The following is a 23,574-nucleotide window of genomic DNA, read 5'->3' on the forward strand; positions in this document are numbered from 1 at the left end:
GCTCACATCAAAAACAAATTGCTTACATCAAAAGCAAATTGCTCACATCAAAAGCAAATTGCTCACATCAAATTTAAATTGCTCACATCAAATTCCAACCGAACACTAAATTCCACTACAGATAGGTCAGCGGTTGAGCATGCTTGATTGTGTGCAAGTACAATTCAATATGGCGGGTAACGAAAGTGAGCAAGAACTTCACGCTAGCGGGCTCTTTATACCTGTGGAATTTGTAAAGAAACTGTTACTTGATTACAATTACTGCTCCTTTTGCGGCAAACGAGGAGCTTGTGCTAAGATATTATTTCAGTCAAGGATACGAATACGATGTTATCATTGTGTTCCTGTCTAAGTTTCATGGTGAGTGATACAAATCACTCGGTGTGCAACGCAGGGGTGCCGATTTTTATGAAACAGAAGTTAGAACGAGAATACAGCTGGAGCTTGATGACCCTGGTTGTTTATCTAGTTATATAGGCGTTTGGCCATTTCATTTGTATTAAACTACCTTTATATCAAACAGAATAAACCGCTCGATACCAGATACTGAAAGTGAATAAGGACAAGTATATTCAAACTGAAAGACAATCTAATGATGAACAACTAAGAGAGTATGAAAAAACCTGGTACATTTGCTTCAGATGAACAGATAAAGAGTCTGTTGACAATTCACAAGGCTAAAAATATATCAGTGACAAAGTATCAAATGGCCTGGTTGTCATACTCTGATGGGAAAAGGGGGATCCTCCTTGATGACATTATAGCAAATCATACTCTGATGGGAAAAGGGGGATCCTCCTTGATAACATTATAGCAATATTTATATTACAAAAGAAAGAAAACAAAAACCCTTTCAATTAAATTTTGCCTGGTAAATAGCTGTCAAATAGCTACAACACTCAAAACAACGGGACTCGAACGAAAAAATGGCGGTCAAGTGAAAAATCGAGTGAAAACTGGGGATAGTCTTTTTAACGTAGCCGCTGACCAGTAAGTAATGATTTTGTTTTTGTTTTTGATTTTGATGTGAGCGATTAGCAATTTGTTTTTGATGTGAGGAATTTGAATTTGATGTGAGCAATTTGCTTTTGATGTGAGGAATTTGCTTTTGATGTGAGCAATTTGAATTTGATGTGAGCAATTTGTTTTTGATGTGAGCAATTTAAATTTGATGTGAGCAATTTGTTTCTGATGTGAGCAATTTGAATTTGATGTGAGCAATTTGTTTTTGATGTGAGCAATTTGTTTTTGATGTGAGCAATTTGTTTTTGATGTGAGCAATTTGTTTTTGATGTGAACAATTTGTTTTTGATGTGAACAATTTGTTTTTGATGTGAGCAATTTGTTTTTGATGTGACAGTTGTGGGCCACCGTACAATTAAACTTGTACCAACTATGTTTTAATCTACATGTACACTAATTTATTGCTGATTACCCACTGTCACTGAGTACTTGAATTCAAACCCTTGCCAACCAGTAAAGTATAACAACCAAGTGAAACACGTGTAACTGTATTCTACAAGTTTATCACAAAACAGATGCAAAATTTCATCATATCACTGTTCATGTACATGTATGTTTTATCTGTTGTTGGCAGTCATGACTTTATCCCAGCCTCTGTTTAGTCCTTGGTGGTAGTTTTCCAGCTGAAAACATGACAAAATGAGTTGAGACTGGATGCAGTTTGCATGTTGACAATAAAATTGAATAAAAGAGTTATTAACCATGCGGCCATGGACTGAGTGCGGTTCATGTTCTATCCGGTCCCCCCCCCCCCCCCAGCTTTGTTGGCAACCAGACCCAAACTCCCTCTCGCCCAAATTTTGAGTCACGCAACATGTGATGTTTATTCGCCAAAAGCTGTTGAAACATTAATACACGGACAATTTTATGGATATTGTTTTCTTTGTTGTGGGTAAAATATATTTTCTTTTGGTTTTATTGAAGCGTTGGATTCAAAGGGAATAATAAACACACTAAAAAAGGTATTACGTCAGCCATGGAATGTGCTGACGTTGCAGCTTTCACTTTCGCTACGTGACAAATAAGATCTTGTTTTCTTTGCAAGTTTATTTCACCAGAAGCGATGGTCTTTAATTTATTTGCAATTTTGAGAGTATTTCTTGTGGTTTTAGGAAAATGGAGGAAAAATTTTTGGCTGTTTCATTGCAGCGAGTTCATAGATCAGAAGGAAAATTAAATATTTGCAAGCCAAGCAAAGAACGTGTCAGAACGTGCAAGGATTACGTCATTGGTAGGGAAATAACCACCGTACTAAAGATAGCTGTGAATAACATAATTCTCGAATTATGTGACTTGTGTGACTACTTTGCTAGCCCTTTACTCATTGAAAAACCAATTAAATTTAATCATGACTTTTAATGGTGTTATTATAATTGTAGCCTTCATATCGTTCATGCCCATAGATATCCCAAAGAAAGTTCCAGATTAAGAACAGTACGTCATCTGAGTTTTCACAATGGCTACGAGTACAACTGATGGTGCAATAATACAGTTTGTGTTGATCAAGTGACGTGGTGTCTACAGTAATCAATGAATCATCAAGGACTGCTTTGGAATGTGCACTGCAATGTTACTGTAGTGCTAAGAAAACAGTTAAATTTTAAAAGTGCAGTTATGAGATCTAAAAGATCTTCTTGTATACCGTATTTACTCGAATAAGCGCCGCGGCGCTTATTTAATTTTTCGTGTCTCCGGTGCGGCGCTTATTCGAGGGTGGCGCTTATTTGAAGGCGGCGCTTATTTAAAGGGCTCATACCAAAAAAAAACAAAATATTTTGATTGTACAATGAGTATTTTTCATGGCTTACAGGCTTGAAGTTAACCTAAGTTTTGGCTTTCATAACAGCCTCGTGAATGCTTTTCTGCAGGTTTTCAACAACGCTTCACTCGATGTCAATGTCCTGACTGTTGCTGAAATACTCGAATAAGCGCCACAGCTGCGGTGCAGCACTTATTAACTTTTCGACGCCATGTTTGGCACTTAATTGAGGGCGGCGCTTATTCGGGGGCGGCGCTTATTCGAGTAAATACGGTATACATGAAGGATGAGGCTAGCATTTCCATGAAAAAAATGTTAACTTTCATATCTCTGGAGTGTATACATCACATGTACATGTAGCAGTAGGTGTTACAGTCCTCCAGAACAGGTTACGAAATTGCGCTTTCCTGGATGCCAATGCGACTAAAAATTTTGCATTGGCGACCAGAATTTCACAACTGGTCGCCAGCGAGCGATTAAGTATTTCATGCCATGATAATTACACAAACAATAACTTTGATTTTCAGTCAAATCGATTGAAATAAAATTCAAAGCCGCCCGCCAATTGATCACTTCCGTTTTACCTTTCTGCTGTTTTTGAAGTATAAAACCAATTTTCCTGTTATTATAAATCTACCACAACGTCTCACAACGACGATCAGTGCGAAGCTTCGCTGCCATGTTTTTTTCAGCGGTTTCCCATAACATACGTATTGCGGGCACAAGAGGCCACGTGCGTTCTTTCGGCATGAATATTTATCCAGGCAATGTGGTGTACAAAGATGTTCTGAAATCTTTTCGTAATTTATTACAAGGTGGAGACGGAACATCCGCAAAGAAATTAGGTGAAGATTTAGATATTCTCTGGGCATCAAAAGGTGGAAATGTAAATCTGTCAAAGTGGTCAAAAGATGATTTCAGCACTGGTTTGATTCCTGATTACATCGATTGCATATATTTTGCTGGCAAGCCCGTGGTGACCAAAAAATTTTGGTTTGTGTTTCGCTGCAAAGAAAAAATTTCATTGACACTTTTTGGCGACTGAAAAAAAACTTCAGTCGCCAGTTGGCGCCTGCTGAAAAACGTTAATTTCAGACCCTGCAGAACATGTACAATTTACATGTACTGTGAGTGCTGTTCATGTGTTCCAAGTAGTTAAAAATGTTCTGAGCTTTACACGGTACCATATACAAGTTATACTGGGAGATTTCCATGTTGGCAATGGGATTTCCATACCTGGGCTAGCATCTGTTGATATGCTGTACGTAACTTCTCCATGTCTTGTTCATGAAGGTCTTCCTCTTCCTTGACCTGTGGTATTTCAGAATTTACATTCAATTCTCAAACTAGCAATGAAACATTTATAGTAAATAATTACAGTCCTGTTGACTGTGCTACATGCATCTCAATTAAATGTCTCATGAAGGAAATAAAAATGTCCCGGTTTGGTTTCACCTCTTAAGATTTTGAACCTGAATCTGAAACCTTCAATGATTTAGTACACAATACTCTCTGTCAAAACAGTACCTGTTGCATAAAAAGCAATAATTTTAACAGAACATACCATTCTTGATAGATTGGTGATCTGGTTGTCTAGTCCCTCCAGGTAATTTTCCTTTTCTGCTAGTTTCTTTTCTAAATGTGTTTGCTCCCTTCAAAGTAAAACAAAATTTTTCTTTTAGTCCAAAGTCAATGTTGTACATGTATGAATACAATGTATCATGTCCTCACTTAGTAGGTGAAGATGTGAACTGGGGTGATTCAGTGAACGAAAATTGTTGTTATCATGATAAGACAAGGTGACTCTGACAGTCCATACATGTATGGCAGCACATAATATTATTTAAAAACTTAGGGATGACTGAGAAAAGAAAGACAGGCATTTCTTTTATGAAGCTCTGTAAATATGTATAAAACTTTGGACAGGGAAGAAATATAATTTTGGCATGGAAAATGTACCGTCCAATAACAGTGTACCATAGCCCTTCTCAAATTCGCATAGTTACTGACAATAAAATCATTGTGGATTTACCAACTACCAAGGATGCCTCACATGTATGTGGGATTGAAATACAAGGGTAATAATAAATATCTCTCAAGGCAGTGTGCCGAGACTCTTGTGCATGCGTTTATTACTGCTAGGATTGATTATTCCAGCAGCCTTTTGTATGGACTTCCCGACTACCGTATAAACAAGCTACAAAGAATACAAAATGCTGCCACTAGACTGATCTGCCAGCAAAGCAGATTTTGCCATTACACCGCTCCTTTTTGATTTACATTGGCTCCCAGTGAAGTTTCGTACTGAGTTCAAAATTCTTTTAATTACATTTATGGCTCTTAAGGGTGTGGCGCCTACCTATATAGATTCATTAATTAGTATCAAATCAACTTCACGGTATGACCTAAGAAGCTCTTATGACAGCCTCCTCCTTAGTTATCCAAAGCCGTTATCCAAGGTAACACTGGGTGATCGCTCTTTTACATATGCTGCCCCAAAACTTTGGAACGCTCTTCCTTTGGCCATCAGATCTGTGAACACTGTTACTGATTTTAAAGGCAAATGTAAAACATATTTGTTTTCTAAAGCGTTTTTATTAAAATCCGAATAGTATTGTAATTTCTTAGAATTCTAGATTTTCGTTAGGTATAAATTGTACTTTATCGCTTGCAATTTTTCACCTATAACTTAGTTTTTCAGAATTTTAGTTTTTAAGTTGTAATTTTCACTTTTAGCGTGTAAAGTTCATTTTCTATGTATTTTAATTGTAATGTGCATTTGAACATATATGTATGGAATTTGTGCACAGCAAATTCATAATTATTATTATTATTAAACTGAGTGATATTATTTACCGTTTTAATTGATCTGTTGCATCATGGGTGGCAGCAACCCTCTTGTCATATTGCCGCATAAGGCGGGAAAGTTTCTCTTGTTTGGAGGCTTGCTGGCGGCGGAGTTGCTGAAATATTAAAATTCCAAGTTTAATCAATCAAATCAATCAAAAACTTTACTGATGTGTCAAAATTTAGGTGGCCAACAGGAAACACCTCTCTACTAATTGGAGAGGCTTGATGTTTTCTATTTTGTTACTGAAGTGTGCACATGAAGTAACAATCTGAACATGCAGTTACCTCGCAGGTAAGCTAATGGTACAGGTTTAAAAGTTATGACAGTACAGGTTTAAAAGTTATAGGAGTACAGTCACTGACCACATACAGTGTAGTTGTGACACTGCCTGAATCCCCCTCCCCCCACATGAAAGTTGTGACCCCTCAAAGAAGTATTTAATACGGAAAAAGGCTGCTCCATCGTATAATTTATATAATCATGTAAATCTGAAAGTAACAAAGGTTGTTACATTGTACAAAATTAATGTAGATTTACAACTATACAGTACTGTAGGTGTATGAAGTAAATACAACTTCATTCACTTGAAAATTACAATTCATTTTGTTGCAAGATCTGAAGACTTGGAACCAATTTTTACCAGCTGACTAGAATGGGCATCAAAGAATGTGTACCACTACATGTAGTTAGCAGAAATTCCGCACTATGTGATTTTTAATGGTTGAATTGCCAGCTGCTGTTCGGGAAAGGAGCCCCCGATCCTCTCCTCTCTTCTTGGGGCAAAATGTAGACTGGACTCGAGAGAGCTGGGGAATCAAGCCTAGATTTTTCAGTGGATATAAATTGGATTCATACCTCTATTTTGGCAGTCATGTCTCGCAGCACCTCTTTTTGGCTGACATTTTTATCTTGCAATTCTTCAAGCTTGGCTGTTTCCTCACTGTAAGAACAAATAAAAAAATATTGAACCTGTAACATCCAATACAATAAGATTGCAAACTACTCATATGTGCATAATAATGCGAATGAAGAACTGCATCTATCATTGGTTATGGCAGGTGTTTGTGTGGTTTACATGTGTAAAGCATTTGACCACATGTAGGTAGAGGTTGGCATTTGCAGGTTTAATTTTAAGGTAAAACATTTCATTCTCCATTTTCTCCTTTCTTAATATGTAGAATGATGTAGTATTGATTCATTCAAAAAAATTCTGTCTACAGTCTGTTAAATTTGGTAGGAAGGAAGAGTAGCAACCAAAAGCCAGTTTGGGAACAGTTCACATAGTTACAAGTACATTAATTTTTTTATTTTTATTATTAGTTTTTTGAGCATTCCAAGATTATTCAGTTTTTAATCAACAAATTAAATAGTCAGTTCAACAGACATGTACATAACAATAACTTAAATAACAGGTCCATTACCGCAGTTTATCCATGTCAAGCCCTATTCCTGTGATCATTTTCAAGGCTGTCTGGCCATCCTGCAAGAAATTCACAAGAAAACAAAACTTTAGTTAACAAGTTTGAAAATCGCCAGCTACTTTGTCGAGCGTTTTGTCTTATTCCGATTCATTGGTTAAATCAACCTTTGATCTAACGTGATAAATCCACCTACATGTACTTCAAAAACTTCACAACATCCCCTTGATCACATGATTGTACATAATACTCATACAGCCATGTATATTAATTATGGGATGACGGTAATAGAAGAGACTGGAGTGGACAAAGAGTTGAGTGCATGTTCTATGCAAAAAGAGTACTGAAGGACTTCTCCCTGAAGCCATATGTATTTGAAAGTTTTAACACACCTCAGTATACTGTAGGCTGCTATCTTGCTGAGCACAAATTTCTTGTAGCCTGGCATTTCTTTCGTCCCTTGCTTCTCTAACAGACTGCACTGCGCTTGTCAGACGAGCCAATTCCTTCCAAAATACAGGTGTAGGAATAAAATTAGATTACAGTCAAAACAAAACAAAAAATCACAGCTGTTAACTTAAAAATGGAACTTTGTTTTATATAATTCATTAATTTTAGTCAAAACATTTTTATTAGTGGTACGGGGTAAAAGCTAGTGTTGTGGTTCATGAAGATTGCAGATCATTTTTCCAAGGACTATTCTGACAATAATTAAAATGAAAAAGGAGTGTTTATTGTGACAAAAACTAGAGCTAAGCTTTACAAAATGCTATAATATTTACATAATTTGATGTCTGTTAAACCTGTAAAACATGTTTCCGTATCTAATCATGATATCATGGTTACTACAACTAATACTAATACTACTATCATCATCATCATAATAATAATGATAATTAATAATAATGATAATAATAAATAATTTATTGGGCTCACTAAAAATTCTTCACTTAAACTTTAAGTGATAATCATTTACAGCACAAAACAATTTACAAGAACAATTGTATTAAGATCGTTATAAAAGAAATAATAATACCAGTAATAATAATAATAATAATAATAATAATAATACTGCTACTGCTACTACTACTACTACTAAAACTAAATAACACTATTTTACGACGGTAACATTGGTTACTGATGACTGAAATGGTTTACATATGGCCCTCCCTAAGCTAATCTAAAACCAGAGTGTAAACCTAAAATAATTACTAATAATTAAAATTAATCCATATGTGTAGTTCCTATTAAAACGGAGTTTTCTAATGTCATTTGTCTTTGGATTTCCATTAATATATAGATTTAGGCCAGCCTAAAAGCGTACCTCCTGGCCCGCGTTGTTCAGAGCCCGATTAAGCTAACCCAGGAAAAGGTAGAATTTTGATTTGAGTTTTGTAACTTTGCGGTGAGGTTTTCTGTATATTGTTTGGCCTTTTGTTTTGAGTTTTAACAATCACCATATACACAAAACAAGGGAGCAAAAAAAAATTGTGTAGAACAAGAAGTTATAATTCGGTTAACTTTTTATCCTGGGTTAGTGTTAACCCGCTTCCAAACAATCCTGCCCTGTTTTCAACAAGTTAACCTGATATGAGCCTGTGATCCAATCAAGAACCAGCACTTGGTCAGTGGTCAAATTAAAAAAAACATGTGACCTCAATGAGCTATAAACTTGAGCCTACGATATGGTCACGTGATACTGTTCAGCGGATACCTTGTTTTGACAGGTGTCAATTGATCATAACATGGATGTCCAATATCAAAGAAGTACATGACAAACCAAGGCTCTCAACCTATGATACTGGAGTATAGCCGCCATGTTGCATGACTCTGTCGTCACCGTCATCGCCATCATGCGTATGCGCCCACGAGCAATACCGCTATCCATGATAACCATGAAAAAATCAACTCATGGGTTTCCTTTTCTTTCCTATATGAGTATGGGGCTCAGCTTGGGGGCCCTTGGGCCACCTGAACTCCGCTAAAAAGCACTTTTGTGAAAGTGTATCTCCAACAGATAGTCCACAGACGAGTTGCACTGGAATGAAAAGTCCTGAGGCCTGAATTTTTCTTATACTTTGGCACAATAAGATCAACAGCAATTTAGCAACATTCAAGGAATTTTTGTCTGTAGAAACACATGTATATCATAAAATCTGTATCATATATTAAGTAGTCTACGGGACACAAAACACAGGCCCATCTTATTGTACTTACGCCTTTAAATCTCTCAGGTGACTGAACAATCTTGGCTTTTAGGCTTTCACAATCTTGCTTCAGCGCTGCCAAGTTTACTTTCACCTCAGCCTGAAATATATTACATAAACTCATTGTCACTAGCAAACAAAAGAACATTTTTTGGCCAACAAAAAATATGCCATTGTCTTTTATATTATTAAATGAGTTCCCCATCACCCCAGTTCACTCACTGGGTGTGTCCGCTAACCGCCCAAGGGTTTCTGCCCTCATTCATTATCTCTGGGTGTGTCTGCCAACCACCCAAGTTTCTGCTTCAATGAGGTTTGTGTCCGCTAACCGCCCCACTTTGTGTTGTGCTTTGGGGTTTGAATCCGCTAACCGCCCCACTTTGTTTGCAGGGTGTGTCCGCTAACCACCCAATTACCTGTCCAGGGTGTATCGCTACCACCCACTCTTGTTGCTATACTAGGGAGCACCCAGTGTCCATAGTCCCATTTACTGCCAGATTTGTCTTGTTTTTATTCATGCAATTAGAGAGCGAATTGTTAACTTTTATATTATTATACATGTAAGGGGTCTCATTGTAATGTTAATCATACCTAATTATCAAATAAATAAAATACACGCAGGTGGCAGCAAATGATGAAAGTCCAACCTTTTTAGAACTTAGTTCAGCATTGTAGGTCTTCAGTTGTTGAAAGTTTTTCACTTCTGTAGCCTAATAACATTTGGAAAAAATTACAGTGTCAATAAAAGATCTTTGATATAGGGTACATGCAAGAGACATGTAAACATGTACAGTTAAGAGTAGTTGCCACTAAAAATCAAAGAAATCGTGACCACGGTCGAAAAATCGATTTTGCTCATAATTTGCCAGTTTGAAGGCCTAGGTAAGTAACTGAAGGAAATCAAGTTAGTTTTTTGAAATATCCAATATAACGGCAGAAATTCACGAAAAACGGTTATCGCACCGAAAGCTTAGATTTCACTTCGCGGTAATCCGAAATTTTACACTTTTCAGCTTTTTGCTACACAGTCGTTTACATCGCTGTGAAACGTTCTCAACTTTAAATGTATACATTGATTCTTCCTTAATCACGAGATAGTGATTATTTTTATTTCTTGTGTTTTCTGGCCGAACTGAGCCCCGATTAAGTAGACATACTTTTCTAATTAAAACAAAACTCAAAAGTTATGCAAATTCAGTGAGGAAAAACGCTGACCGGTAGTGCTTCAAATCGTCTGATATTCTAGCTAAAGACAGTTCAGTCGATGAATTTTAGGCTTACGGATTCATTTTTGTGGGATCTACCAACAATTTTGCATGAACGCCGATCAAAAATCGAGAAAATTGCAATTCAGCCCCTTTGAAATTTGCAATGTAACGCAACACGCTAGAATAGGTAAAAATCTTTTGTTGGCTTGAGACAGGACAATCAAAGCCTATTAATGTCTTTAACGTTTGAAACGCTTTAGAAATAATATTTAACTTAGAAACTGCCTGTAATAGCTAAAAAACACGAGTAGAACCAAACTTAATCGCTCCCTAACTCTCCCTGTTTTGTGTCACGCATGATACACTTGGCCGATGCTACAATCTTGGAAATGACAATCTGTGGCGAAGGTCAAGTAATTTATGCAGCTTCGGGATAAGTGACGGAGTGTTTGAAGCGTTCAAAGTATTTCCCCACCAGTTGGTCTTAGATTCCCTTTGCATTTAGATAACTCCTCCCAGAAGCAATTCAAATCTGCAGGAGCAAGGATATTCGGGACGGCTAAAACGCACTGTTCAGCTTTCTCAAATACCAACGCATACTAGAGCTTTACACTGCAATCCACGGTGCTACTATGCAGCGAGTACGTGACGGACTTGGAAGATGCGTCAAATCTGTAGAAGATGATGGAGCTTTCTCCAGAACTCAACCTTCAATCGCTCTTTCAAATTATGCGATATTCAGTTATCAGTTTGCTTTCCTTTGCAGCTTCGTCCAGTACAAAAAGCCTACCTTTGCATTCAGCTCATTGATCGGGGTGGAAAAAGAGACGTCAGTATCAGTTTCATGATCAACTTGCAGGGCAAGAAAGGAAGAGAAAAGAGTTGAATTGCATTGATAACGCTGGGGTGGGGATGAGAGAAAACTCCTGATAAAAATTGCCTTGTTTACAAACCAAATTTGTGACGCCACGGTTGGTTTTCATTGCTATTTAGCACTGAAGCATGAAGCATTTTTGTAGCCAATGACATGTCGGTATATCTTTAACCTACGTTGTGGTTTACACTTCTGAAAAAATTAGTGCTACCTACTCTTTATCATGCTTTATCATGTAGTCTTGTGGATTGTTTTATACCACCAACTACTGCCTCATTCAGTTGACGAGCCTTTCTTTGACCCTGGTTTAACAAGCTTTACAGTTCAAATGAATTAACAAGAAATAATTCGAAAACACAAGTATCCTGTAAGATGTTGGATGTTGCAACAAGGTGGCCAAACGTAATTAAGCAAATTGCGTGTGTGCAACATTGGTGACATTCTTGCGTGCGTCAATTTTTTTTTCCTTGCTTCTAGTCCAGTTCTGGCCTTTTCTCTGTCACGAAACGTCGGGAGAGAACCGAGAGAGAGGGACCCTCCCTCTCGACGTTGCGTGACAAGGAGAGGGCCAGAACAGGACTACCTTGCTTCTGGATAGTCATTGAGGGTGTGACCGTTAAAAGTACGGAAATTATTTATTTATTATTCCTAAAGTATTTGCTTACCTCAACTTCCTTCAATGATGAAAACTTTTAGCACAAGGACTGGCGTGTTGCTTTTTATCAGGTCAGACTGATTTTAAAGTACAAGCCAGTAGGTGCAAGTCAAGGAGGAATATGTGTTGTTATCATTGAGGAGAGTTTCTGGTTCTCTGTTCATCAAAGATTTCAGTTGTCACTGGCACGCCTGAGCCCACAGGGAAGAACTGTTCTGAATCTTCTAGTAAATTCACGGACTTGAATAAATTTCCATTTGCCGTGTGTGCAATTTCCACAGATCCTTGAGTGACATGAATCAACTTCTGGACCTGTACCTAATCAGGAGCTGGTCATGGGCTCCTGACCTAATCAATGAGATTGTCAATTCCAAGAAGTGTCTCGGTTTCTCGAAACGCACACATTCGCCAAAAATATTCTTCACATATGTCTCAATGTGATAAAATCTGAAGGACTTTTAGTGGCTTTTGATATTCTTGTTACACTGTATGAGTGGTATGACCGTAACTGCGTGCCGGCACAAATTCCACCGTATTGAAGAACGAACTCGCGCGGGGCGTCTTTAACTCATCCAGCTTACTTCGATTCTTCTTTGATAAGTGTGTTGTTTGCTTGGTTATTGATACAACATTAACTTTTCGTGGGAATAGATAGCCTCCTACTGGCTGGCAACGGCATAAAGCTTGTAATCCCTAACATCGTTCCAATATGTATATACTATTGGGACCTTTTTTACTTCGTTCGGCGGGTTAACTGGGCAATCTTCTCTTATTAATGCATGATTTCGCACATCAACAACAAAGATCTTGTTATTAAAATTTGACTCATTTTGAACGGTGAAAAAATGGTTTCAAATTTGTTTCCCTTGAAAAATCGCTCGAGCGTGACACTGGGCAGCGAGAAGATAGAGAGTGCGATTTAAAAGTTTGGTGTTTCTTTTTCGCTTTTTTTTAAACTCTTGTCGGTGATTTTTTTTGTAAGTTAAATACTACTTTTAAAGCTTTTCAAATGTAAAAGACCTTCATAGGCTTTGATTGTCCTGTCTCAAGCCAACAAAAATGGTCTTACCTATTTTAGCGTATTGCATTACATTGCAAATTTCAAAGGGGCTGAATTGCAATTTTCTCGATTTTTGATCGGCGTTCATGCAAAATTGCTAGTAGATCCCACAAAAATGAAACTGTAGGCCTACAATTCATTGGCTGAACTGTCCTTTGCTAGAATATCAGACAATTCGAAGCACTACCGGTCAGCGTTTTTCCTCACTGAATTTGCATAACTTTTGAGTTTTGTTTTAATTAGAAAAGTATGTCTACTTAATCGGGGCTCAGTTCGGCCAGAAAACACAAGAAATAAAAACAATCACTATCTCTTGATTAAGGAAGAATCAATGTATACATTTAAAGTTGAGAACGTTTCACAGCGATGTAAACGACTGTTTAGCAAGAAGCTGAAAAGTGTAAAATTTCGGATTATCGCGAAGTGAAATCTAAGTTTTCGGTGCGATAACCGTTTTTCGTGAATTTCTGCCGTTATATTGGATATTTCAAAAAACTAACTTGATTTCCTTCAGTTACTTACCTAGGCCTTCAAACTGGCAAAGTATGAGCAAAATCAATTTTTCGACCGTGGCCACATTTTTAGAATTTTCTTTGATTTTTACAGACATATACTCTTAAAAGTTCCAAATTGTAGAAGCCTTTTGTACTGACCTGTTGTTTGTTGAGTTCACTGACACTATTCTGCAATTCTTGGACTTCGCTATCAAGCTATTGATCAGAAGCAAATAAGTTATGACATTTTCTGTGATAAACATACATGATATTCTTATGTATGTGCAGGTCATTTATCAGTATTGTCAACATATCATGCAGTTTTATTGTTGGCTGATAATTTAAATTTGAAGTTTAAATGATTTTACGTTGTACATGTAAATAGTTTACTGTCATCTAATAGCGGCATTGTTTCTGGTTGCCCCAACAATTCAAGTTTAAACGCTAGTTTTCGGTAACACAGGCATAGGCAATGTAAGGAAGGTCCCTACACTATTCCGCCACACACTTGAGCAAAGGGAAAATATATATTTTTATTATTATAAAATTAATCACTGGGATTACGTACATGTATTATGTGATTAGTGTACATCCTACATGTACAAAAAAGTTATTTTTTATCAGCTTATCAATATCATACTGCTGTTCAGTCCCATACCTTCTGCACTTGTTGCTCCTCCTCTGCTCTTTTTGCTCTGTAAATATCAGCAAAGATAATAACTGTATACAGTTTTATCATATCTTACAGATACTGTTTGGTCCGCGATTGGTGAATTTAGCAGGCCATAATCTATTGTACAGCCTGCTTGAAATTGAAGCTGTTCTTGTTGCCAAAAGTGTCAAGCTTTCTTGACATTGATGGCAGAGAAATGTGCAAGCCTTTTCATTTTCTTAAAATTCTGACAGAACATACATACATACATGTGCATTGTACATTGCCTGCAACATGCAATTACTTTTTAAATTGATGTACAATCATGTATTTATTTCATGTACCAATAATTAAATAGAAATAATAGACAGTAATTAAAACAGTAATTATTTTACCTGAGTTCCAATATTTTCTGCTGGAGTTCTTTATTTCGTGCAATCAACTGCTGACGTTGTTCGGTAGCTGTGTCCTATATTTAGTGAAATAATTTAAAATAAATTAAAAAGTACTATCAAATTTCTAGTTAAAATATGTAAAATGTCAAATTGAATCATTTTCCCTCAAGTAAATTTCTTCGATTTAATGCTCTACACGAACAATTGCCATAACACTAGAACCTAACCAAGGTTGCCATTTAAAACAAGGCACAACACCTCCTCCCCCCTCTATTGAACATGTACAACTTGTAAAGAGTAAGATAAGACTTCATCCAATGTGTGTGTTCCCAAGAAAATAAGCAGTGTTTCAGCCAGAAAATTTTACTTGAGGGCCAAAGTGGCCCCTGAAGATCTTTTTTAGGGGCCAATTTTTAAGTGATGACGTATTGTGTGACGTCATCGCTTTGTGCTGGCATGCATGCATTCCTTTGGATAGTGATTTCCCATAGTTTGTCGCGCTTATGTCACGCACGATTTATCCCCTTGTGGAAGCGAAATGCACTCTGGGAGTCCCTTTGCTGCTTTCCTTTGCTGTTTGTAGGTTCAGCAGAGTGCATTTAATTGTAGCTTTTAAAAGAAGATTTAGGGGTGGATTTTGGTTTAAACAGTATCGGATAAATTTGCGTTCACGGGCAAACTCATAATAAGAACATATCCTCCATACATACAAGTTTGGATAGACAAGTAAGTTGCACAGGTGATAGGTGAAGGCTTTGCGGCTTTCCTTTGCTGTTTGTAGGATCAGCAGACTGCTTTTACTCAATATGACAAGTATACAGTTAAAACAACAAATTAATTTCCGGTGAGGTAAGTAGTGTGGCCAAATATTTTTAGAGATACTAAGGTGTCGATTTCAGAGAGAGTAACATTCCTTTGCGGCTTTCCTTTGCTGTTTGTACGATCAGCAGAGTGCTTTTAATTTCAGCTTTTAAACGAAGATTTGGGGCTTGATTTTGGTTTATACAGTGTCGGATAAGTTTGCACTCACTGGCAAACTCGTGATAAGAACATATTGTCCATATATACAAATTTAGATAGACAAGCAAGTCGCACATGGGACAGCTGAAGGGTCTACATAAAATTTATGGATTGGTAGTGCAGTTGTACTTTTGCCAGTCTTGAAGTGAATTGAATCAGCATTGTATGAACACTGAAATATACAGTTTACAGTAGTGATAATAAAGTCAGGGTAAGATTCATTTGCAGTTTTCAGTTTTTTATGAAGTTTTGGAAATGTGCTGTTTTATATTTTCTGTCAAAAAAAGAGTGGTTGTGATTAAACAATTGATAATTATTATTGTTTTGTCAGGGTAAAGACAATATGATTGTTCATTGATGACAAGTATACGGTTAACAACAAATTAATTTTCTGTGAGGTAATTAGCGTTGCCAAATATCTTTAAAGATTATAAGGTGTTGATTTCAGAGAGAGAAACTTGTATCTTGTGGCTTTCCTTTGCTGTTTGTAGGATCAGTGGAGTGCTTTTAATTTCAGCTTTTAAACGAAGATTTGAGGGTGGATTTTGGTTTATACAAAGTCGGACAAATTTACACTCACAGACAAAGTCATAATAACATATCTTTGATACATACAATTTTAGATAGACAAGCGGGTCGCACACGAAATTTGACAAGTCAAGAGAAAATGATTTTCTCTTGGACAAGTATATGGTTAAAACAACAAATTAATTTCCGGTGAGGTAATTAGCTTTGCCAAATATCTTTAAAGATAATAAGGTGTTGATTTCAGAGAGAGGAACTTTTCAGTGGAGTGCTTTTTATTTGGGTTGGTACATTTTGCTGACCCCTAACACATGTACTAACAAGATGGACCTGGTACATGAACTACTTGCTGTTTATTTAGGAAAGGGGCCAATAAATTGAAAGCTACAGAAGGAAAACATGTATCAGAGTACCAAGGCAAATAAAGCAGTTTATTAGGATCTATGATAAAATTTAATAGTAAGTGCTTTTTGAAGTGTTTCTACTCAATAAAGTATCTTTTGAATCAGACACTAGTATGAAGGATCCGTGCATTACAAGGCGATTTCAAACGGTCAGCCATTTTGAAGTTTTCGATGTGAGAGAATCAATACAGCAAAGCAAAAAGATGGATTGACTTCTTTTCTCATGTTGAATGTTTTAGAAGCAAGGATCTTTCAATATGATTTTCTAGAAGGACATAATGTGTGACAAAATAACCGCTATTGATCGTCAACACAGAGAACTGTAGTCACCATTATGCTGTATTATGGCGACTAAACCAGAATTTTTGGTCGCCAAGGATGAAATGCTTGTTGCATTGGTGACCGTGTCGATCACAATTTCGAGCCCTGGGATGGCTTTTAAAATATTATGCCTGTGTTAAGCCTGCAATCTTGTAAAAGGAAAGGGCCAAATTGGCCCTTTTTTCCACTTTTCTGGGGGCCATCTCTGATTGTAATGCCGGATTCCCGCAATGGCGTGCTCTGGCGAAAACACTGATAACGAACAAAATAATGACTCGAACACTCACCACTTCTGCAATTGCATTTTCGTAAATGTGTTCCCGTGAAGCCTTGAATTTTGTGAAGTTTACAATAGCACTAAAAAATATTAAAATGCATGGAGCATATGAGTCTACATGTGTGTGCACAATTTGTATGTACCTGAAAGGATGTAAAAACTAACCACTGGGACACAGCAGGGCTGTCATTAAGGGCCGTAACCCGTAACACCTGCTATGCCTGAGTATGTTTGATGGGCTCTTGATGTTAAGGGTGAACTGGACTATAGTTGACACAATTCACCTGAAAGGTAACAACTTGAGTTTGTTATGGGTGTGAAGATTAATGCTACAGTTGACTCAAAACTTAATGAAAGCAGACCTGCAAAGTGTCTCTTGAGCCATTGATAATAGAAAAAAGTGTTGTCTGGGTATTATGCCCCACCACAATCCTGTTTGTAATATATGCTTGCACATGTTTAGTGTAAAACAAGACTTTGTCAGTCATGCCCAAATTTTGGTCAGCCATTGTTTCATTGACCTGAGTCATTACATGACTTTTGTACACTGTATTTGCAGTTCTGCTTCTTTTAAAAATTTACTTGAAAGCACATTCCCATGAATATCATATATAGGCAATAATTATTGTTAGAAGTCTAGTGTGGCGTGACCTACCTTATACAATGCAGAGTACGCTTTGGTTCTGAAAGTAAAGGAACAGTATCAAGAGCCTGACCTAACTGGTGTGTTTAAGTGAAGTACATTCATAAGAACAATAAGTCACTAAAATATATATTCTCTAATGCAAAGATTACAGTGTGTAACTTACAAAATGTACACATATGCTTGTCTATAAAAGTGCCTAATAAACAAGGTTGATTTACATTGTGCTAGAACATTAGTGTATGCAATCGCCGGCATGTGAAGTGTACCTAAGGGTACATGTATATATGGTATACATGAATTACATAAATTATTAATTTTGAGGTATTACACAAAGCAGTGTTGAATTGTTTTTTTTTTTTTTCAAGAGTTACATGTAGCTCAGCTATCTGTCTGGCAGATGCCTCTGCTTGTACATGCATGAAAGCATTACACATCCACACCACAAATCTTTATAATAGCCACCTGCACTCTCTAAAATGGTCACAGATTTTTATTCTGACTTTTCACAAGGGTTTCAAAAGGGCCGGGCACTGGGTAAATTGACCAGCTGAGAGGATGATTTTGCCCACCTGGTTTGACCAGTATGTAAGGTGCAGTTGAATATTTTTATATAAACTGATCCATTCAACCAAAATTTCTGGAAATTTCTCGCTGAAAGTGAATGGATCAGCTCAGTCCAACCGGAAAAGTTTCAAAAAAATCGGTCCACCTTTTGGACCACTTTTCTTGGTTGGACCGGTCCGATCGTCATTTGAAAGTGGTGTTTGAACTAATACAGCAAATATCTGGGAACGGTTTCCTCAAAATAACCCGTTATACTGGTTAAATTCCTATGCATGAAACAGCTCACACAATATAATTGATATCACTGTCAAAATCATCATCTACAGCTGTAGCTCTAATACGAGCAACAGAGATCCAACACCTCCATTTTAAATGAGCGCAAAGCTCGTTTTGCAAGTGGAATGGAATGAGATCGTTTGGACCCGCCGCGATCCATTCGACGCCAAGAAATTTTGAACCTTAGCCCAGAAATTTTAGTTGAATGGATCGTGCCCATTAATGACTATTATTATTAATTATTACTAAGTTCAGTTTATTTGTTCAAATGCTTTGCCTGCCTGTGAAAACCAGTAGTCCTCCTGCTGAAAATGTCAGTGCACCTTTGGAATTATTCATCGATCAATTGCTGCTCTTATATTGAAATATTTGTTTGTATCACTACAATGCTGTAACAATGGCCACTACTCTACAAGGGACAGTTTATTTTAGTCCATGGCTGTTGTTGAGAGGTTGAAAATTGCATTTGTTGTGAATAATTATGCAATCATGACTTACTTGGTGCAACAATGTCAAAAATGCTGAAATTTTCTATACCACAAGCAAACATGAATCTTTGCCTAAAGAAAACAAAATTAATACAATATGAAGAAGTGAAGTATTGCTTAGTGACAGTTGCATTTGTATCTCACTCCCATGTATAAAACATCACATTGAGTCAGTTGTTTCCGGTGTTAGCTCTTGTTTTCTTGCTTACTGGCACATGAATGTGGGAACTGATTAACAATGCTGTTGCCTGGCTTTTAAATCACTACCAACAATCAATCAATATATGAATAAATCTTTATTTAAACATGATACCTTATCATAAAAATGGTCTCCCTAAGAGTCGTGTGAAAAATAATATTACACAAAGAATACATGAACTATATATTAACAGGAATACATTTACATAAACAAAGGAACTACTTAACTGAAACAAAGTGTACAATAAAAACCTATATTAATAATAAAACTTTTTCTAATTTATAGTGCACTAAAAATAATCTTTCCTATTCAGTAAGGTTTTAAACACTTTTCTAAAAACTAGGCAGGTGTCTGATTTCCAAGAGAATCTTGTTCCACAGAACAGATCCTCTGTAGTGTAGGCTCCCTTTTGCATATTAGTTCATGTATCTGACTGGATTTATTTATTATGGGTTTCTAGAATACTAAGATTAAGACCTACATGTACATGTAGATGTTGCTACATTGTTGTCTGTGCACAGTAGAAAATATGCTACAGATAATCAATACTCACATGGCTAATGCCAGAATAATCAATGGAGCACTGTCTTCATGAAGTTCTGGGTGTTCAAAGGCATCCATGGACTTGAACTGAGGCTGTTTGCCAAACGAGTGAAGTACGGTACATTTAGTTGCGTCACAGCTTTGAACCTCCCCCTTAACCCATTATAAGTAAACTTGTGAACAAGAGTGTACAGTGGACAAGCTACATCTATGAGTACAGTCGAACCTTGATTATCCGTACCTTGGTTATCCAGATTTCTCGATTATCCGGACTTTTTCTCTAGTCCCAATTTTGTCATGAATATTTATTAGTCACGATCAAGATCCGTAGCAATATTCTTTTTAAAACTATAGCGTTGAAAAGTGCAGTCAAAAGCGAGTTTGTTTTGCTTTTAAAGAGCAAAAGCAGTGCTCACATACGTCGTAACTAATGAAGAACACTCAAATGAGTTCTGATTGGCTCAGAGTTGAGTGGTTCAAGATGTACAGTAGACCATATTGTTTTCCAAATGATTTGTAGAAGTGTTGCTACATGATTAAATGTTGCTTTATTTAAGCAGTTTTGTTCTTCATAAATAAAATTATATTCATATTTTCGATTATCCAGACCCTCTATTATCCAGACTATTTCGTCTAGTCCCAACGAGTCCAGATAATCGAGGTTCGACAGTATTTTCTTCTGTCTCCCTGTAGTAAAGGGCAGTAAATATGTGAAGTCAGAAGAGGTGCTGTGTTGTATTGTTAGCATGCTAGAGTAGACCCTGGATTTACAACAGCAATCTGGATTTGAGCCCTACACTAGCTTACCAAGGGTCATAGACCCTTTGCATAAATGGCACCAATATTTGAATAACAATACTTGTACATCCTAAGCCTCACATTCATGCAAAAAATCCTTTGTCTGGAAACATAAGTACGAGGCTATAAGGATGCACAAAGTATTGTTAGTCAAACTCAGGTGCCGCGTATACAAAGGGTCTACTGTGTTATGTTCTTGGGCAAGACATTTCACTCTACAGTACCTCTTATTTGCATACTTTAGTCACTGTGGTGCATTATACAGCTGAGGCATACATGTAACCCAGCACTTTCCCTGCAAGCAGAGGCTCTTTTCCTGGTGTTCGCTGAAGGGAGAAAAGAACGGACACCAGGAAAAGCAGAACACCATCTTAACACCAGGAAAAGAGCCTTCTGTCAGTGAACACCTGGAAAAGAGCCTCTGCTAGCAGGGAACCCAGCACTGGACAAGCAACTCATACCAGGGAGGGAGTACATTGTATGAAATGCACCTATGTATTATGTAGCTATTTAGCACTTTCTGCTACATGTATGGGATAAGTAGGAAATGATTATAAATCAGTAGCAATTTTTCCCACGACCCAATTAACGTCATTCAAGATATTAATCCTAGGCAATCTCTGTTAAATTTACCTGAGTGAGTAGCTCAGGACAAACACCAAAGTTTGAAAGCACTCCAATGTAGAAACGTTTCATCTGCTGAAACTGAAACATTGAAAGGCTTAACATTATTAACACGCCAATGGAAGAAAGTTCAAGCTTAATTATAATCTGTACTGAATCCTAATAAATAAACTTATTTAGTGTAGCTGATCGAACACAAATATTGTCAAAACGTGAAGCATGACCGGTGCACACAGAGGCTTAGCTTTTCTAACTCATGAACATTCAATTATGTAGCTTTTGGTTTTTATTTGAATTCCTACAAACGGATTTACCAGCTAAGCAATAAAGAACTTGTAGTTATAAGCTTGTAATCTACACTAATGAACTGTTCCACGAGAGCAAAAAACAAAATCTAAACTGTTCACCATACCTGCGGTCGCATAAGATCATCGATACTTAATGCAACTTGTGATCCAAACATTGACTTGCAATTTGCCACAGCTTCTTCGCTTGTTAAACTGGGAAATCGGAACTTGTTATGTTCGGAAGCCATGGCGAACTCACTGAAAGAAAATAAAATGACGGACAGTGCGTTTCTCGTTCAAACTGATCCGCTCTTCCTATCGGACATTTTGATTGGCTCCTCCGTTCTGACGTTGAGGAGAAGACACTGGGAACGAGGCTGCCTGGCTGCGTGACGACAATCGCGCGTTTCGAGAAAGAGGTATTCACGCGTGTCACCCTTGCGTGGCTCGCGAGCGATTACGAGTTTCGTGCGTGAAGACTAATGTTGTCTTTATTTTGTAACGCAACCAAGAAAACCACGGGAACTTGCGAATCGGCCAGTGAAAAGTGGAACTGACTGAAGTTAAATGATGCCACTAAAAAAAACTTTCAAACGTTTTTCAAGATAAAATGTAGCGTTGTTTCGACCTTTTTGTGAAAACAAAAAGAAGTCTGGACCAAGTCAGTAATCATGTATTTTTCTTACTTGTATCTTTTTGCAGGGCTAATATAGGAAGTCACTATATTTTATTGACACGAGCAAAAAGTTCATCATAATTCAGATATTTCTTTACATTTCAATTCTCTTTGCCAAGGAATCAGTCAACGAGAACACCTTTTAACACTGTTTATAATCCAGGAAAATTACTATTTCCCTATATAGGACGTGATATTAAAAATGTCACAGACACCTTAAAAGGAAACAGCTTACTTGGTAGGCGTGTGGGCGCGTCAGCGTGTGTCACGCACGCGAAAAAAAATTTTCCGGTCACGTTAGCTTCGGAATCCCCCACCCACGTAATTTATTATTACCATCTATAAAGGCTTAGTACATGCAAGTTTGCTTCAGGCAACACAGAAAGAAGTCAGCTGCTTTGCAATTTAACTTGCACATCACTGATTGAAAGTTATCAAAGGTCACTCAGATGTTTAGAGAGACTTTGTTAAACCTTCATTTACCGCATAATTCAACCTAATATTGTTTGTTTGAAAATCATTCCTGTGCAACGAAACGTAAGGCCAAGGGCATTTTCCTTGTTTTCACGGAACAAACGGTTCTTGGAATATAAATTGTGTCATCGTATCTTCATATAACAAAGCCGTGTGAACAGCTACACTCTACGACAAATAACGTTCAATCGTCACAGAGGAAGGACATCTAGCCACATAGGAAAAAGTCACGATGAACAGGTAACATGCTACATTAGAGGTCATTAGACTGCTTCCAGTGTCTACACTAAAATTTTACTTTCATGGATTTATAAGCTTAACGTCAAAAAATTTTCACGACACATTTGATAGACTAGTACTCGGGAGTATTGATCAGTCAAATACTATCTAGAACTGGGGGTGTATCTCACGATAACCTTTAGCCATCAAATTTAAGAGAGGATCGAGATCCTAACCTCTCAGACCTGTCTTGTCAATTACATTGTAAGCACCATGAATTAGTATGTTATCTTCTATAAATGTTATCGCCGATAGAAAATAGAAAAAAAAAAAAAAAAACACAGTGAAATGTCACAGCCTGTCGTAGGGTATTTAACTTCATAGATCCTACATAGAAGATGTAACTTCGTTCAAACCCCTCTCCAGTTGTATAACTCTCACGTATTGACTAGATTTACTCCCATGAGAACATACTATACTATACTATAATTTGTTGCAGCTGCTTGTTGTTCGTATGTCTTTTAACATCTGTCCTGAGTGACATACTGGACAGCAACGAAAAGGTGATTCAAGTGGACAGCTTTCTTGCGAATGTCAACTTCAGTGAGCCAAAAGTGTTTTACGTGAGAAATAACCT

General features: G+C 37.1%; 1 protein-coding gene across 1 annotated transcript; it reads right to left on the reverse strand.

The window, feature by feature from the left end:
• Positions 1-598: 598 nt before the first annotated feature.
• Positions 599-22,149, reverse strand: LOC145499760 (kinetochore protein Nuf2-A-like). The gene is made up of 18 exons (XM_081479288.1): positions 21,694-22,149; positions 21,291-21,362; positions 19,870-19,952; positions 19,128-19,189; positions 17,799-17,826; positions 17,154-17,223; positions 14,597-14,670; positions 14,208-14,244; positions 13,709-13,765; positions 9,906-9,968; positions 9,269-9,358; positions 7,444-7,557; positions 7,055-7,113; positions 6,489-6,573; positions 5,639-5,745; positions 4,347-4,434; positions 4,019-4,093; positions 599-1,646 (listed from the first exon to the last, which is right to left on the reverse strand). The coding sequence occupies exons 1-18, from the start codon at positions 21,814-21,816 to the stop codon at positions 1,581-1,583; spliced, it is 1,353 nt and encodes a 450-aa protein (XP_081335414.1). The 5' UTR covers positions 21,817-22,149; the 3' UTR covers positions 599-1,580.
• Positions 22,150-23,574: the final 1,425 nt, after the last annotated feature.

This window comes from Orbicella franksi, chromosome 1, assembly GCF_964199315.1.
Source record: "Orbicella franksi chromosome 1, jaOrbFran1.1, whole genome shotgun sequence".
In the NCBI taxonomy this organism is placed as follows: Eukaryota; Metazoa; Cnidaria; class Anthozoa; order Scleractinia; family Merulinidae; genus Orbicella; species Orbicella franksi.